Raw genomic sequence first — 19,883 nt, 5'->3', positions numbered from 1 at the left:
ACGTAAATTAATGATTTGGAGGGACAAGACTGTAAGATGGAACCAAAGTGCATGATTTAGTGAGGCTTGAAAATATAGGTTATAAACTCCATGATATTATTGCAAATATGTTGCAACTGAGTATGCATAGGGATAAAGATCAGGTGGTGATAGGAAAATGAAAATTGATTTGAGAAAGAAAGGAAATATTTAGAACTAAAAAGGTTCTGTGACTACTAAAACAAACCAATACATCTGCCATTCCCACTGTTTGGAAATAACTGTACTGCTATGCTTCCTTGTCAAAGAAGTTAAATTAAGCTTAATTTTTAAAAATATTTTATTTATTTATTTGACAGACAGAGATCATGAGTAGGCAGAGTGGCAGGCAGAGAGAGAGAGGGGGAAGCAGGCTCCCTGCTGAGCAGAGAGCCTGATGAGGGGCTCAATCTCAGGACCCTGAGATCATGACCAGAGCCGGAGGCAGAGGCTTAACCCACTGAGCCACCCAGGTGCCCCAAATTAAGCTTCGTTTTTAAGTGATGGTTCACACACACCATCACCTTATCACACATCATGCGGAGAATTATATTATAACTGAGTTTACTTTTTCCTTTTTGGGGGCAGTCCTATATTTTAGTTTTAACAAAATTATTAGTATTGCATTTGAATATTACATAATAGGTCTGGCTATTTTATCTTTATTAGCATGCTTGTGAGATAAAATTAGTATTTGTGATTATCTTTCCTTCTCTCATATATTTTAAGAATATTTTAAATCTTATAATGTGGTCCTACAAAAAAGCATGTGGTTTCACAAGTAACTATTTCTGATATGGCTAAACTTTATAATTTGGGTGATATTATGGGGCAGTGGGGGAAGTCATAGGCTGGGATAGAGTTGGCCTCAGTTCTCTCACCTTTAGATGAGAAGATTGAATTAAAGTGGTGTATCAGGCTCACTGTTAGAATGCAGATTCCTTTACTCCCTCATCCATGACTACCTATCTCATCAGACACTGATCCAGTGAGTCTGGGGTGGGGCTTAGGACTCTTCAAGATGATTTTGATGCAAGTGGTCTGAAAATCATCTTTTGAGAAATATTGAAGGAAATGTTTCACAAATCCCTTCCGTCTACGTTATTTTACAACAGAAAGGATATCATCTGACTTACCAAGTTCTCACTCATCTCCCTTAAGTCCTTAAGTTGGTATGTGTTGTTTTGTCCAGAATTACTATTGACTTGTAGATCTGAAATTTTAAAGGTGGCATGATAATACTCCATTTTCTGTCCTGTGATATAAAAGAAAAGTAGGAAATTACGCGATATGGGCATAGCTTTCAGGATCTAAGGTACAGATACAATGGGGCTAATATAAAGTCTTGAATTACTGCTGAGATTCTTTAAAAATGTAGTTTCATAATAATATTAATGAAAATGATGATTAATGTATTATGTTAATAATAGCTGATATTTACTGAGAGTGTATTATCTTGTGAAACATTGTTCTGGGTACTTTACATGTATTAATTCATTTGGTCCTCATTCTAGATCTCCAAGATTGGGGTCTCCATTTCACAGGTGAAGTAAGTGAGGCACAGACGTGTTAAGTGACTTGCTCCAGGGTCTACAACTAGTAACTAGCCCAAGTTTAAACCTAGACAGCGTGACTCTAGAGCTGGAACCATTAATTCCTATTCTGTTCCTTGCTGAGGGACAATGAAACGTGTACCACCTTATACTCTACAAGAAGTAGATGTAAATGAACGTCCTTGTGAATTTTGATTTGTAATGGGAGAGTCAGATACAGTAAGAAAGACAGGAAAAGAAAGGAGAAAAACTGTCAGAGGTGGGAGTTAAGAACACTGTGAACTGGGGTGAATCAGATCTCTGCTTGGCTACTGGGAAAGGTAAGAAAACAGAGAGCAGGGGAGACTTCTGGGAAATCTGGTAACCTTAGGAGTATGTCCTTGTGTGTGTGTGGCGGGGATGGGAGCAGACAAGAAAGCTACAAAGAGTTAAAAATAGAGAATGGAGCCATCACAGAATGATTCTCTCTCCCTGGGGAGCCAGGGAGATAAAATGGGTTTCCCAGTTGTGGAGCTGGAAAGGAAGAGGCATCTCAGGATAGTGCGTCTTCCACGTGGACTCTGTAGTGCCTTTTCTGGTCCCCCTGATATTTATCTCTACAATCCATATTGTTATCAAACCTTATAGTCATAATAAAGGGGCTTTTGTGCAGTCACATGAACTGACCTAAGAATCTTTGGCCAGTGGCATAAACTACAGGTGGGGTTGTCATAATAGGCCAGAACTGTGTCCTTTAAAGCTTCTGATAGACTCATCATTTCCCATCAAATCTGAGGAAGATGACAATAGATGAGACCATTCAAGAAAGCAACCTGAGCTACTTGTTGTAACATACACATCTGTGTGAGTGACACTGTGAGATTTGTCAAAAAATGTTAATGGTTTGCAGTCTGTGAAGAGAAACATACAATTTAAAAAGAACTCTGAAATGCAGTATTTGTGTGATTATAAATATAACAATTTTATTTATTTATTAGGCAATTAAAAATACCTGAATATCATTTTAGAAAGAAAAAAATTCTCTCTAAAAATAAGTAACAACATTCTGTCATATCTAGAGTTTACCAATATTTTAAAATTCATTATTACTTTGGACATGTGTTTTTCTTTTGCCTTTAAATGTTGGTGGATAGGATGATGAGTAAATGAGCCAATTTTAATAATGAATTTAATAACTATCACAGTTTTTCACTTGATGATTAGAGTTATTACGATTGCTAGTAAATTTTAGTTATTATTTTTGATCTTTTGTGGAGAATCTCAAAAGAATACTAGATTGTGAGCTCTAAGTAGATAGGAAACTTGCTTACTTAATGCTATATCTTGAGTCTTCCAGAAAAGTACTCATATATAATTAGGCAGTCAGTAATTGTTTCTTAATAGAATTATTAAATAAATTTAAACAATTCTAAATGTGGGCATTTGCTGGTAAAAGTACAAAACTGTTTTTGGATGAAATCACATATACATATATATGAATGAGAAAAATGAAATCAAACTGGATGAAATCCATAATTTTTACCCACCAGAGACTAACACGTGAGCCAGAACACCAATGGTCACTGCCGCCACTGTCAGTAATACCAAAATGAGAAGGGCAGTCATCCATGGTTTCAAACCTCTGCTTCGGGTGCCAAATCCTGCTGTTCTGTGAAAAAGAAAACTCACCAGTTACTCTTACATGGTAACGGTTACAGGCTTTCCGGTTTTCATTTGGATAAGATCAAGTTGCTTTGGTCTGCTTTTCTCAGCAAGAAGACATTTGTCTTCAGTTTTCATCAAGGTCATCTTGGTGTGAAGGGAGGTGTTAAAAAGATCAGGATCTGGGGCGCTTGGGTGGCTCAGTGGGTTAAAGCCTCTGTCTTCGGCTCAGGACATGATTCCAGGATCCTGGGATCAAGCCCCACATCAGGCTCTCTGCTCAACAGGGAGCCTGCTTCCTTCTCTCTCTCTGTCTGCTGCTCTGCCTACTTGTGATCTTTGTCTGTCAAACAAATAAACAAATAAAATCTTTAAAAAAAAAAAAAAAGATCAGGATCTGAGAATCCATGATGTTGCTCCTGGTTTCTACTTCTGGAGGCACTGGCTCTCTGTGGTGGCTGGTCCTGACTTAGCAATGTTGTCCAAAGCTTGAAAAAGGATGTTTTTCCTTCTTCCTCCAACATTTTTTTTCTCTTTTCTCTGTGTATCCTTTTAGAGTTTACAGAGTGATTTCAAATCTATTATTTATTTATTTTTTTTATCTTTTAAGTCTTAATTATGAAGTATTTCAGGTACATAGAAATTTAGAAGGAATAGTATAGTGGAACACCCCTATATTTATCACATCATTTTATCAGTTGTTAATATTTTTGCCATTTTGCTTCATTCATCTTGTTGCCATATTTTAATATGAAATAAGACATTATGACTTTTCATTACATCACCATTATAAACAGGGTATTTCCAACATAACCATAATACCATAACACTCCTAAAAATTAGCAATATTTCTCCAGTACATCTGACTATCCAGCCCACCTTCAAATTCCCTCTTTTATCTGCACCATGTTTCCTGATGGTTTGTATAAATCAGGACATAATCAAGAATCATGTAGTATATTTGGTTATTATGTCTTTTAAGTCTTTTAAAGAAGAGTCCTTTTTCCTTTGAAAATTTTAATGATGTTGACTTGTTGAAGAAATCAAACCAGTTGTCCTTTAGAACATCCCACTTCTTACTTGTCTGAATGCTTTCTTATGATATCACTTACCTTGTTCTTCTATCCCTCTCACTTCCTGTTAGGTTAAACAGATCTAAAGACTTGATTAGATTTTGGTTAAATTCTTTTGACAAGACTACTTCAAATGTGATGCTATGTATTTTTTACTTTTATCACATCAGAGTTAGAGGAAATTTCCATAATTTAGGAGGAGATAAATAACTCTTTGCTTTTTTTTTAGCTTCTTATGATCAACCATAGTGCTGATGATATTGTGTCAAGTATTTGTTTGCATGTATATTAATCTAAACTTAGCTGTGCACTCCTTATGGAGCTGGACTATTGTTCATCTTTTTATCATTAAGATTTAATAAGGTTGCCTGATAAAGAATGGGAATTTTATAAAGCAATGAGAGGCAGATATTATACCAGCTTTACATATGAAATAACAGAGGCTGAGAGAACAGACACTTGATTAGAGTCAAGTGACTTAAAAGGGTTTTGGTCATCTAACTCATTGTGTAGTGCTCCTTCTCTACAACCTGCCATTGTAGTCAACTTCATTTATGCCTTTCATTAGAATTTAGCTTTGGGGACAGAGGGTATTTTTCATATTTCATATTTCCTTCACAAGATTTAGTGCAATGTTTTGTACTAAATGTAATTTTAAATAAATATTGGCTGATTTATATATTGATTTTAATATAAGCATATTTTTATGTAAATGCAAGCACAATAGATACAGTTTGTGGACCTAAACAATTGAGAAGATGATTGTTTTGGCATAAGTAATGTATTTACCTTATAAACCTAGTGGAACTTGAGAGATCTAAATTCTGTTGAGTATAGAAAATATTGACAGTGTGTGCATTGACTGATTAAAAAGAATCTAGACAACTGGCTGTGGAAAGGCAATGTGTCTTCTAACGGACCAAAGCTAAGATGCCAGAATATAACAACAAACAGAAGCTCCATGGAGTATAATATTACTTAGCCTCTTAAATGGCTTAAAACTTAAATTCAGAAGTGAAAGATAACTTTGAGGCTACCTGAAAAATTCAATATATTTTCCAGGTGAGAAAACTGAGGCCTAGAGATGATTAAATGACTTCTCTATTATAACCAAAGTAGCAGTCATCTCAAACTCATGCCTTCTAACTCCTGGGGCACTTTTTTTTTTTTTTTCAGTGCCGGATGGCTTTTCCATTGAGTGTATGTGAAAATTCTTAAATTAATTTATTATTCATATATTCATTCACTCACTCATTTATTTATTCATTCATCATTTATTTGACCATTCAGTTTCTCAGAAAATCTTAGTGTATCTTCAAGTCATTCAAAAACAATAAGAAAACCAAAGAAGAAAGGCTAGACCTCAAGGAGATTTAAAAACTTTGAAATCTATCTTCCCATCACATCAGAGTTCCTCTGAGTAGGACAAATGAAGAAGGTGGATGACAGGGAGCTCATATCCCACTACTGAGATGCACACAAACTCACACCATTACATACTGAACGGTGGGACTCTCAGCAGAAGAGTGGTTCAATAACCAATGACACACTGCTTCATATGCTGTGGCAGTCATATCTAGAAATCCCATACAAGGTGCTGAGAGGGTGGGGTACTCCCAACGAATGGGAGTAAGAATGGGGAATAATAGGTGTACAATGCCAAATTACAAAAGCTTCAGGAGCCATAAGCTAAAGCTGCCCTTACTTAATCCTATATGAATAAACTTTCAACTCAGTGTCACTTTTATAAATACAAACAAGGAATTCATGAAAGCAAACATGCATCATCGACTTTCCATTCTAGAGAGGTTCTGCTAGTGATTTGCATAATATCGTTTCAGATAGGAAAAGAAATAGGCTTTGTAAAGCCTTGGGAACCTAGCCTGACTGTAAGTAGAGACGCACTGCGCCATGGCGCTCATGCATTTTTTTCCGCTTGCACCATAAAACAAACACTGGTGTATTAACTTTCTATTGCCACGAATTACCGCAAAGGTAGCAGCTTGAAGCAACTAGTTCACAATTCTGTATGTGTCATGTCTGAGTTCTCTGCTCAGGATCTCACAAGATTGAAATCAAGGTGTTGGTTGGGGCAGCTATCTGATCTAACATTTGCGATCATCTTCCAAGCTCACTTAGGTTATAGGCAGAGCTCAGGTCTTTGAAGATTTTATTTATTTATTTGAGAGAGAGAGAGAGCAAGAAAGAGCATTTGTGAGCAGGAGGATGGATAGAGGGAGAGAGAATCTCAAGCAGCCTCTGTACTGAGTGGGGAACCCAGCACTGTCCTGAGATCATGACCTGAGCCAAAATCAAGAGTTGGGAGCCCAACCAACTGAGCCACCCAGATGCCCCAGAGCTCAGTTCTTTGAAGCTAAACTGGGGTCCCTGTTCTCTTGCTGGCTGTCACAGACCTTCCTCTTTAACCTCCTTGATTTCACCCACATTCTTTTCATGTGGCCCACTCCGTCTCTGTAGCCAGCAATGGAGAATCACCCTTCAACAAATCTCTCACATCTTGAGTCTCTCTCTCTCTCTACAGGTAGAACTAGCTAGTCCTTTTCAAAGATGTCACCTGATTAGAGTAGGCCCACCAAGGATAATCTCCCCATTTTAAAGTCCACTGATTTGAGGCCTCAATTATATCTGTGAAATTCCCTCATAGCAGCACATAGATTACAGTTTGAATAACTGGAAGAAGAAGTGTGTACATCGATGGATGGACATCTTAGAGGCCTTTTGAAAAGTTTTTCACAGCTAGAAATATTATGACTTTCATGAAGATGTACAGAAATCTCTATAGCCTTCAGAGAAAGCATGTAAGATTTAAAATTTCTAATTTTTATGGGAGGTGGTAGAGAACTTTTCATTAAAATGGAATTTTATGTTGAACATACAATTAGAAGACTAAGGGATATTTTACTCAACTAAGAACTGGGAGCAATACAAAGTGAACTCTTAGAACTTGAAATGGGAAGAACACTAAAAGTAATCCCTAATTGTGGCCTAATTAGCATTCTGCATCCCTTTAAGGAAAGGGCAAGTATAGATGATACTTATTCAGCATAACACACCCTATAATCTGTGTGAAATCCAATTTATCATATTCATTTCACCTTCATTAAGGTTGGTTATTCAGTGTTTAAAAGGGCATATTCAGGGACGCCTGGGTGGCTCAGTTGGTTGGACAACTGCTTTCGGCTCAGGTCATGATCCTGGAGTCCTGGGATCGAGTCCCGCATCGGACTCCCAGCTCCACAGGGAGTCTGCTTCTCTCTCTGACCTTCTCCTCGCTCGTGCTCTCTCTCAAATAAATAAATAAAATCTTAAAAAAAAAAAAAGGGCATATTCATAGCATGGTATTTCCAAAGATGTTGTTAATGAAAACATGGTGGTAATTTGAATAATTTTGTGACTATGCTTTCTGCAGTCTTGCAGACTAAAAAATACACACCTTGAGGAATATATAGAGAGTATTAATTATTCATGATCTTAGATAGGATATTCTTTTTTTTTCAGTAACCAATCTCTAAGCCGATGACTTTTATATATGTGAATTCAAAGATGGCTTGGGTCAGCAAAAGATATAGACCTCTTTCTCCACATGGTTTTTCTTCTTTCTAGAAAGATTTCACTGAAGGCAGCACCTTAGGCTCACTCCTCAGTCAACCACATGCCTTTTATCTTTTTTTTTTAAAGATTTTATTTATTGATTGATTCAACAGAGACAGAGATCACAAGTAGGCAGAGAGGCAGGCAGAGAGAGAGAGGAAGGGAAGCAGGCTCCCTGCTGAGCAGAGAGCCCAATGCGGGGCTGGATCCCAGGACCCTGGGATCATGACCCGAGCTGAAGGCAGAGGCTTTAACCCACTGAGCCACCCAGGCGCCCTGCCCTTTATCATTTTATCTGTAAGCTCTAAATATTTCCATTTTCAAGATTAGTCTTCTGCTTTCTAGTAGATAAATGTTATCATTGTACAAAGGAAAATTCATGTGATTATTATGCAAATGCCAATTTATGGACAGGTTATGCTCCTACAAATCTTCATAAAGACAGTTTCTTGAAGTTTGAATATACGATCTAATTTATTTTTTCACTTTTAATTTTATTTTTTGTTTTTGTATTTATTGTGTTCAATTAGCCAACATATAGTACATTATTAGTTTTTGATATACTGTTCAATGATTCATTAGTTGCGTATAACACCTAGTGCTCATTATCACACATGCTGTCCTTAATACCCATCACCTGGTTACCCCATCCTCCCATCCCCCTCCTTTCTGTAACCGTCATTTATTTCCCCGGACCCAGAGTCTCTCATGGTTTACATCCATTGGTTAGTTTCCCAGGCCACTTACAAGACTACTTTAACTCCTAATACAACAGAACAAAGGTGCTAAGTGCACTAAATTCCTAGAAGCCCTTTGCTGCAGAATACTTTGCTCGCCTTTTCCTAGCATAGGGCCCATCCCTGGAGGAAAGTTCTTCTAGAAACAAAAGGCCAAATTTTCCTACCAGTGAAAATTGTCATTCCCTTTGAGCCACTGAAGTCAGACATTTGCTATAGAAGAGCAACCTTTCGTGGTGACCTAATATACATTGATATGTGAATATTTGGTTCCTCTGGTACTGTTTTATTCTATTTTATTTTATTTTTTTATTGTGTTTATTTTAATTCCAGTATAGTTAGCATACAATGGTGTATTAGTTTCAAGTGTACAATATAGTGATTCAGCACTTCTGTACATTACTCCGTGCTCACCATGATAAGTGTACTCTTCTTAAACCCCTTCACCTATTTCACTCATCCCCTCACCCACCTCCCATCTGGTGAGCACCTTTGTTCTCTATAGTTAATAGTCTGTTTCTTGGTTTCTCTCTCTCTCTTTCTCTTCCCCTTTTTTGTTTTGTTTCTTAAATTCCACATATGAGTGAAATCATATGGTATTTGTCTTTCTCTGACTTATTTTGCTTAGCATTATACTCTGTTGCTCCATCCATGTCGTTGCTAATGGCAAGATTTCTTTATTTTTTATGGCTGAGTAATATCCCATCATATATATATTATATATGGCACATATATAATAATACATATATATGTTTATACATACTTTATATATATATATTCCAACATAATAAACCATTATACATATACACACACACATACCACCTCTTTAATCCATTCATCTGTTGATGGACACTTCGCTTGCTTCCATAATTTGTCTATTATAAATTATGTTGAAATAAAACATGAGGTGCATGTATCCCTTTGAATTTAGTGTTTTTGTATTTTCTGGGTAAATAACCCATAGTGTAATTATGGATGCCTCTATTTTTAACTTTTTGGATCATAAGATGCTTCCGTTTTTAACTTTTTGAGGAACCTCCAAACTGTCTTTTGCAGTGGCTATTTTGGAATGACCATTTAATACTAAAGTGGTAACAAGAGCTGCTATGTAGAAAGTGCTGACTTTGTGGGAGATATTGGCATATTGTCACACTTCATCTTCCACACACTCTTGTCAGTAGAATTATTTATCTTCATTTTTCCAGTAAATAACTTGCTCAATTCACATAGCTAGTATGCAGAACTAAAACCTAATCGGCCTCTGTGATTCAAAGGCCCATTTTTCTCTGCATTATAAAATTTCTTTTTGTGATTGATTTTTATATTTTTCAGAATAGGCTTCCTATAAATTCAAATGAATAATGTGTGGTATTTCAAGTAGCATAAAAGGCAAATGAAGAGTCTTATGAAGTGAAAGTAGAGTTTATTTGATCCACCGGTCACCCATCTTCATTGAGGTTAAGGCTTAAATTTATTTTTGCTTTCACATCCTTTTCCTTTCTACTGGCTTTAGATTCTGATAACTTTAAAAAAGTTAGGATTCCCTTGTTTCCCACCCCCAAAAGACTCCTCTAACAGTAAGCAGAGGTTATTTGGAGGTGGGGAGAAAGAGGGAAGGGATTGATGGAATGTTGACCATATTTGGGGTTACCTATAAACTCTGAAGGTTTAATTTAATTTGACACTTTTTTTTATGCTACCACAAATTCTCTGTATGTTTTATTGATTGATATATTATGTGTACAAATATCCTCTTGCTCTAAACTGTGTAAGATCTTGAAGATAGTGAAAAAGTCTTCTATAGCATTGGACATTTCTTCAGAAATGTTCCCAGGGAGTGGGAGAAAGGGGGTCTCTCATAGTCAAGTAGGTTTGAAAAAAATGGGCTAAATAAGATAGGATCCTCACTTCTAGATGTCTCAGAATCTGGTTTTAAATGGAGGTAAAGGTGAGAAGAATTTCTATCTTGGATTTGTATATATTCTATTCTGTTCACTGATACAACTCCAGTGCCTCATACATCAGCTGAATCTTAGTAAATACTTGAATGCTTTTTATCAAAGTGGACTGAAATAAAAGATTTTCAAATGTACTTAAAAAATCATATCTACTGATATCTTGTGTGATTCTGATGTACCACAGAGCTGTTTAGAAAACATAGCTCTAGATGTATTTATACCACTGTGATGTTCATGGAATGCTTATTGGGAAAATAAAAAAAAGAAACAAGGGAGAGGAGTTAAGATGTGGAGTAGTAGGAAAACTTTATACTTGCATTGTCCCTCAAACACAACTAGATAAATATCAAATCATTTTGAACACCCAGGAAATCAATCTGAGGACTGAGAGAACAAACTGTAGCTGGAGGGAGAAGAGAGGCCACATCATGGAAGGTAGAAGATGCAGAGATGTGATTTGGGGGAGAAAAGAATCACTGGTCTTGTGGAAAGGAGGGAATCCTGATCAGGGAGAGATGAGAGAGAGAAAAGCGTGGGGAGAACAGAGCACAGGGCATTGCATAAAACAATTCCCCAAAACCACTGACTGGGAAAACAAGAAGGGTTAATTATTGCAAGTTTTTACAAGCAGTGGAGCTGAAACTGAAGTGTTAGAAGTCCAGGCCATCACTGAGTGGAGTTGGGTGGGCATCTGCTTCTGTGGAGAAGGAGAGGAGAGGCCTGGGAGCAGACAGCATGCTCTGAGGATCCCCTGGGTGGTAGTGGGAAAGATAGTCACCCTTCTTAGAGAGCATTTGGGAGAGGTGGCACTGCCTTTCAAGGGACAAAAGAGCTGACAGTCACCATTGAGCTGCCCTGTTCATTAGCATATGAGCAGAGATGCCTGCTGAGGGCAGCTAATCTAGACACTGGCTTTTTGCTGCACTTCACCATAAATTCTAAACCCCTGCACGTTCTTGTGATTGCCCTTCTGGGACAAACCAACACCAGCCACAGTAAAGCAACACCCTTCCCCAGAGGATCAGTTCAGGTCCCTGCCACATTGGGTCCATTAAATTTGGAGTTTTGAAACCCAGCTGGTGTGCCTGAGAGACAATGCAGGAGCATTGGGCTGCCAGCTGGGCAGAGAACTCAGACACAAACAGGGTGAAAGTAAGGATCTGAGGGTTTCCGGGGACACCAAAGGGGATATTGTTCATTCTTCAGGGAAGACTTCCTGAACAGTAGCAGGCACAGACTCCCCACTCTGGGTATTAGAGAGAAGGCTGATGCCATTTCCCCCCACCCACCAACGTGGAAAGACTTCAGGTGAACAGCATAGCACCCACAGCGGAGGCTTGAGCTGCTTACACCAAACCCGATGCCCTACACTCTGCAGGGGCTTCTGAGCTAGGACAAGTGTGCCTGAGTGTCAGATCACCGCAGGCCCCTCCCCCAAAAGGCCGGCACATCAAACCCCTCCTCCTCCCACAACCACCAAGACTACTAACTATAGAGTGCTGCAAAGCTTCAGCTCTCAGGGAAATAGGATCTAGCCTCTTTTAACAAGCAGACCAAAACACACCTAGTTAAAACTTGCCACAGTGGACAAAGTCCAAACACTCCTCAAGCAGAAAGAGAAACTCTGCAGAGGCCTTACCTGAGGGAAAGAGCAGCCAAAACACAAGGGCAGAGTGCACCTAGCATATACCAGAAACACCTCCTGACACTCCAGGCCCTGGACAGTATATGACCTCTTCTTAATATAGTCATTACTCTCAGGAGCAGGAAACATAAGGTTTCCTGACATACAGAAGACACAGACCTAGACAAAATGCCACGGTAGAGGAATTCATCCCAAAAGAAAGAACAAGAAGAGTTCACAGCCAGTGTGCTAATCAACGCAGGTAAAAGTAATATGCCTGAACCAGGATCTAAAACAACATAAGAGAAAAGCACAGAAGACACCAGGAGTCCCTTACCACAGAGATAAAAGACCTAAAAATTAGTCAGGCTGAAATAAGTGGTTTAACTGAGATGCAAAGCCAACTGGATGTAATGACCACAATGATGAAAGAAACAGGGGAACAAATAACTGATATAGAAAATAAAATTATGGAAAACAATGAAGCTGAAAAGAAGAGGGAAAGAAAAATACTGGATCATGAAGATAGATTTAGGGAACCCAGGGACTCCATAAATGTAATAACATGTGTATCATAGGATCCCAGAAGAAGAGAGGGAAAAAGGGACTGAAGGTTTACTTGAAAAAACTTCCCTAATCGGGGGAAGGAAAGAGAAAACCAAATCCAGAAGATACAGAGAACTCCTATTAAAATCAATAAAAGCAGGCCGACACCAAGACACATCATAGTACAATTTGCAAAATACAGAGATAAAGGAAGAATCCTGAAAGCAGAAAGGGAAAAGAAATTCCTAACCTAAAAGGGAAGACAAATAAGGTTAGCAGCAGATCTATCCACAGAAACTTAGCAGGGAGAAGAATGTCTTGATCTATTCAATGTGATGAACAGGAAAAATATGCAGCCAGAATACTTTGCCCAGTAAGGCTGTCATTCAGAATAGGAGAGATAAAGAGTTTCCCAGACAAACAGAAACCACAGGAATTTGTGACTACTAAACTAGCCCTGCAAGAAATATTAAAGGGGACTCTGAGCGGAAAGAAAGACTGAAAGCAACAAAGACTAGAAAGGAACAGAGAAAATCTCCAGAAACACTAACTTTACAGGTAATATAATGGCACTAAATTCATATCTATCAATAATCACTCTGAATGTAAATGGACTAAATGCTCCAATCAAGACATAGTGTATCAGAATGAATTAAAAAAAAAAACCCACAAAAAAACAAGACCCACCAATATGCTTCCTACTAGAGACTCATTTTAGACCTAAAGACTTTGAAAGTAAGGGGATGGAGAATGATTTATCATGCTAATGGATGTCAAAAGAAAATAGAGTAGCCACACTTATATCAGACAAACTAGATTTTTAAACTGAAGACTATAAGAAGAGATGAAGAGCATTGTATCATAATAAAAGGGTCTATGCAACATGAACAAAGATCTAACAATTGTTCAATATTTATGCCCCCATTTGGGAGCACCCAAATTTATAAATCAATTAATAATAAACATAAAGAAATTCTTTGTAGGGGACTTTAGTACCCCACTTAAACCAATGGACAAATCACGTAAGAAGAAAATCAACAGAAAACCAATGGCTTTGAATGACACACTGGACCAAATGGGCTTAACAGGTATATTAAGAACATTTCATCCTAACACAGCAGAATAAACATTCTTTTTGAGTGCACATGGACTATTCTCCAGAATAGATCACATACTGGGTCACAAATCAGGCTTCAAAGGTAGAAAAAAAATTGAGATCATACCGAATATATTTTCAGACTACAATGCTTTGAAACTTAAAGTCACCACAAGAGAAAATTTGGAAAGGTCACAAATACATGGAGGTTAAAGAACATCCTACTGAAGAATGAATGGGGTTCACCAGGAAATTAAAGAAGTTATTAAAAAAATACATGGAAGCAAATGAAAATGAAATCACAAAGTTCAAACCCTTTTGGAGCAGCAAAAGCGGTCACAAGAGGGAAGTATATAACAATATAGACCTATCTCAAGAAGCAAGAAGAGTCTCAAATACACAACCTAACCTTACACCTAAAGGAGCTAGAAAAGAAACAGCAAATAAAGCCTAAAGCTAACAGAAGGGAAATAATAAAGATTAGAGCAGAAAAAAATGATATAGAAAGAAAAACAAACAGAACAGATCAATTAAAGTTGGTCCTTTGAAAGAATTAATAAAATTGACAAACCCTAGCCAGACTTATCAAAAAGAGGAAGGACCCAAATAAATAAAATCATGAATGAAAGAAGAGAGAACACAACAAACACCACAGAAATACAAAAAATCTCTAAGAAGATATTATGAAAAATTATATGCCAACTAATTGGGCAATCTGGAAGAAATGGGTAAGTTCATATAAACATACAAACCCCCAAAACTGAAACAGGAAGAAATAGAAAATTTGAATAGACCCCTAACCAGCAAAGAAATTGGATCAGTAATCAATCTCCCAACAAACAAAAGTCAGGGACAAATGGCTTCCCAGGGGAATTCTACAGACACTTAAAGAAGAATTAATACCTATTCTTTTCAAGTTGTTCCAAAAAACATAAATGGAAGGAAAAGTCATTTTATGAGGCCAGCATTATCTTGATTCCAAAGCCAGACAAAGACTCCATTAAAAAGGAGAATTACAGACCAACATCCCTGATGAACATGGATGCAAGCATTCTTAACAAGATACTAGCAAATCTAATCCAACAGTACATTAAAAGAATTATTCACCGTGATCAAGTAGAAGTTATTTCTGGGCTGCAAGTGTGGTTCAATCTTTGCAAATCAATCAATGTGAAAAATGACATTAATAAAAGAAAGAATAAGAATCACATGACCCTCTCAATAGATGCAGAAAAATCATTTGATAAAATACAGCATCCATTCTTGATAAAAACCCTCAACAAAGTAGGGGTAGATGGAATATACTTCAACATGAGAAAGGCCAGACATGAAAGACCCCCAGCTGATATCATTCTCAATGGGGAAAACTTAGAGCTTTGCTTCTGTAGTCAGGAATAAGGCAGGGATGTCCTCTCTCACCATTATTATTTAACATAGTAATGGAAGTCCTAGCCACAGCAATCAGACAACAAAAAAATAAAAGGCATCCAAATTGGCAAGGAAAAAGTCAAACTTTCACTATTTGCAGATGACATGATATTCTATGTAGAAAACCCAAAGACTCCACCAAAAAAATTGCTAGCAAATTCAGCAAAGTTGCAGGATACAAAATCAATGTAGATAAATCTATTGCATTTCTATACACCAGTAATGAATCAGCAGACGAGAAATCAAGGACTCGATCACATTTACAATTGCAACAAAACTCATAAGAGACCTGGGATTAAACCTAACCAAAGAGGTAAAAGATCTGGACTTTGAAAACTATGGAACACTTACGAAAGAAATTAGAAATGACACACAAAAAAATGGAAAAACATTCCATGCTCATGGATTGGAAGAAAAATATTATTAAAATATCTAAGCAATTACACATTCAGTGCAATCCCTATCAAATAGGGATTAGCCAAAGCAATTTACACATTGAATGCAATCCCTATCAAAATAACACCAGCATTTTTCACAGAGTTGGAACAAACAACTTTAAAATTTATATGGAACCACAATAGCCAAAGTAATGTTGATAAGGAAAACCAAAGTTAGAAGTATCACAATTCTGGACTTCAAGCTGTATTACAAAGCTGCAGTTATCAAGACAGTATGGTACTGGCACAAAAACAGACACAGAGATCAATAGAGAACCTAGACACAGACACAGAATAGAGAAGTCATAAATGGACCCACAACAGTATGGTAACTAATCTTTGTCAAAGCAAGAAAGACTATCCAGTGGAAAAAATAGAGTCTCTTCAACAAACAGTGTTGGGAAAATTGGACAGTCACATGCAGAAGAATAAAACTGGGCCACTTTCGTACACCATACACAAAAATAAATTCAAAATGTATTGAAGACCTAAATGTAAGATAGGAATCTAACAAAATCCTAGAGGAGAACAGAGGCAGGAACTTCTTTGACCTTAGCCATACTACTTTCCTACTAGACACATCTCCAGAGGCAAGGGAGACAAAAGTAAATATCAACTATTGGGACTTCACCTAGGCAAAAAGCTTTTGCGCAGTGAAGGAAACAGTCAACAAGACTAAAAGGCAACCTACAGAATGGGAAAAGATACCTGCAAATGTCTTATTAGGTAAAGGGCTAGTATCCAAAATCTGTAAAGAACTTATCAAACTAAATGCCCCTAAACCAAAATATCCAGTTAAGAAATGGGCAGAAGACATGAATAGACATTTTTTCTGAAGCAGACATACAGATGGCTAACAGAGACATGAAAAGATGCTCAACATTGCTCATCATCAGGGAAATACAAATCAAAACTACGTGAGATATCACCTCACACCAGTCAGAATGGCTAAAATGACCAACACAGGAAATAACAGGTGTTGGTGACGATGTGGAGAAAGAGGAACTGAATTATACTGTTGATGGGAATGACAACTGGTGTAGCCACTCTGGAAAACAGTATGGGGTTCCCTCAGAAAGTTAAAAACAGAGCTACTTTACCACCTAGCAATTGCACTACTGGGTATTTATCCAAAAGATACAAAAATACTGATTCAAAGGGGAACATGCACCCTGATGTTTATAGCAGCATTATCAACAATAGCCAAACTATGGAAAGAGCCCAAATGTACATTGACCGATGAATCGATAAAGACAATGTGGTATATATACACAAAGGAATATTACTCAGCCATCAAAAGGAATGACGTCTTGTCATTTATAACAAGGTGGATGAAGGGGCACTTGGTGGCTCAGTGGTTAAAGCCTCTGCCTTCAGCTCAGGTCATGATCTCAGAGTCCTGGGATCGAGCCTCACATCGGGCTCCCTGCTTTGCAGAGAGCCTGCTTCTCTCTCTCCCTCTGCCTGCCTCTGCCTACTTGTGATCTCTATCTATCTGTCAATTAAATAAATCAAATCTTAAAAAAAAAAAAAACAAGGTGGATGGAGCTAGAGTGTATTATGCTAAGTGAAATAAGTCAGAGAAAGACGAATACCGTATGATTTCACTCATGTGGAATTTAAGAAACAAAACGGGTGAACATAGTCGAAGGAGGGTAAAAAAAAAAGAAGAAGGTAAACCATAAGCAACTCTTAACTACAGAGAACAAACTGAGGGCTGATGGAGAGAAGTGGATGGGGGATGGGTTAAGTGGGTGATTGGGTATTAAGGAGGGAACATGTGTTGAGTGCTGGGTGTTATATATAACTGATGAATCACTAAATTCCACTCCTAAAATTAGTATTACAGCATATGTTAACTAACAAGAATTTAAATAACTTAAAAAAAAAAGCCTTCCACCTGCTATAATCCTCTCTGGGAAGGAGAGAGGGTCTGAAGATTGAGTTAATAATTGATCCTGCTTATGTGATGAAGCCTCTATAAAAAGTCCAATAGTACGGGGTTTGGAGAGCTTCTGAGTTAATATGTGCTGGGAGGGTGGTGAGACCCAGTTCTACACGGACAAAATCTCCTGCGCTGGGGACCCCTCTTAGACCCTTCTGGACCTCGTTATTTGGCTGCTTATACATATCCTTTAATGTCCTTTAGAATAAACTGGTAATCTAGTAGGTAGACTATTTTCTTGAGTTCTGTGAGATATCCTGGCATATTAATCAAACCAGAGGAGGGGATTTTGGAAAGCTCCAATTTATAGCCAGTTGTCAGGAACTCAGGTTAAAACAACCTGGGCTTGTGATTTCTGTCTGCAGTGGGGCCAGGGGCAGTCTTATGGGACTGAGCCCTTAACCTGTTAATGCCAGAATTTAATTGGAGAATTTCTTGGAGAAAAACCCCACCTCGCTGGTGTCAGAAGTGTTGTGAGTGTGGCAGTGGCATAGGAATGGAGTTTAGTAGTTCAGTAAAGGAAAACACAGGGAATTTTCCTTTGACAAAAATTTAAAAAAAAATTGCTTTAAGTCTTCACCTGCTTGGACAAATCCTCTCTAAGCATCCTGGTATTATGGATATGCTCTACCCTTTAGGGTTAGAAGATTTTGGGTTTAGTCCCTGCTTATAATTCTTTGACATGTATCTTGAGAAGTTTATGAAGCCTCTCTGAATTTCAGGTTTTTTGCTTGCAAAGTGGTGATAGTAAATACTACCCAGAGATATGAGGAAATAAAGTGAGTATATGAAGTACTCTAGCACACATCAAATTCCTACTCCGGTCAGGAAGGCTCATGGTAGTTATCTGCTTTGATAGTTGTCGCAGCTTTTTGGAGTGGGCCTTAACACCTTTTCACCAGCTCAGTCATGAGGAAATTAGAGAGGCAAAGCAACACAGGTAGCAGAGCTAAGGGAAGGGAAGACCTGACGACTTTGACATCAAGGCCCTCTGTCCCATTGATAGACCGTGATGATAATGAACGTGAAAGCCTTTAGTAGTATAGCATTCAAACGTTGCTTACTTTTATATCCCCAGCGGGTCAGTCTGTTGTCAGTGCCCAAGATGTTTCACAGGCCCAACTGTGAATGTATTGGGGATAGGATGGTGTGGATAGCTTCAGTTTAAAGTCAGTAACCATGATCTGGGGCAACTTTCTTTTTCTTTAAAATAGGATAATAGCTATTACCTTATTTTAATATATAATATATATTAAATATACAATATATTAATATATGTTAAAATATCATATATTACATATTATATATACATAAATACATGTGATATATAATATATATAATCCTCATATGAGGATTGTAAATAATAGATGAGATAATATATGGAAAACGATTCGCATTTTGTAAATAGATAACGAATGACAGATGTTATTATAATAATTAAAAATTAGTTGCCACCCAGTAAGGATTCCTATGCTTATCTGATCATAAACTCCTAACATCTGGGTTTCCAAGTACTCTATAAACATATCTGCCAGCCTGCCTACTTTAGCTACAAATATATTATTCCTGGTATGCCACACAATTGAAAAGGAGGGAAAGCAGAACAAAGAAGATGCTATAAGTAGCCTTTAACTCTCAATGATATGAATATATATTTCAATTTATTGATTATGTACAAAGCCTTATGGAGTGAATCTTTCTTAGTACTATGAATCTTTTACTCAGATTTTACATTAAGAACAAAAAGTTATTTCTCTGGAGAATTATTAAAAAGAAGGAAAAGCAGGATATCCTAATAGTTAAGCTCAGATTCTGGATCTGGACTGCCACAAATCCTTACTCTTTCACTCCTCAGCTGTGATGTAGGGCCAGTTACATTTTTGTCTATACAGTGGAGATAATAATGGCACCTAATCATAGGATTGTTGTAAGAATTAAATAAACTAATATGTAGCATGTCTATGGCACTATGAGTTTGTTGAAAATGGGCCAAATAATAAAGTTTAGTTGATAATTTATATAAAATTGAATGATCAGAAAGTAACATGGAGGTATTACTTTTTGTTAATTTGGTTTTAACCCTGAAGATAAGAGTTTTTTGAATATATTAGAGAATAAACTTGGCAAATTAACAAGTTGATTGAAATGAGTTTTCAAAATGAAATTAAAATTTAAATTAGCAATATTTGTAAAGGTTTTCCCAGGACTATCTTCT

At 37.3% G+C, this 19,883-nt stretch overlaps 1 protein-coding gene across 1 annotated transcript in view; it reads right to left on the bottom strand.

The window, feature by feature from the left end:
- Positions 1 to 6,198, bottom strand: part of LOC111148830 (transmembrane protease serine 11A-like) — a 40,920-nt gene extending 34,722 nt beyond the window's left edge. The window contains exons 1-3 of the mRNA XM_022505651.1: positions 6,191 to 6,198; positions 3,098 to 3,234; positions 1,155 to 1,273 (exon numbers count right to left, since the gene is read on the bottom strand). Of these exons, the coding sequence (XP_022361359.1) occupies positions 1,155 to 1,273; positions 3,098 to 3,234; positions 6,191 to 6,198 (264 nt within the window). The remainder of the gene's footprint in view (positions 1 to 1,154; positions 1,274 to 3,097; positions 3,235 to 6,190) is intronic.
- Positions 6,199 to 19,883: the final 13,685 nt, after the last annotated feature.

This window comes from Enhydra lutris, unplaced genomic scaffold, assembly GCF_002288905.1.
Source record: "Enhydra lutris kenyoni isolate GAN:26980312 unplaced genomic scaffold, ASM228890v2 scaffoldscaffold21, whole genome shotgun sequence".
Classification (NCBI taxonomy): domain Eukaryota; kingdom Metazoa; phylum Chordata; class Mammalia; order Carnivora; family Mustelidae; genus Enhydra; species Enhydra lutris.
Note: the sequence above shows the minus strand (reverse complement) of the source record. Positions and strands in the feature narration are given on the sequence as shown.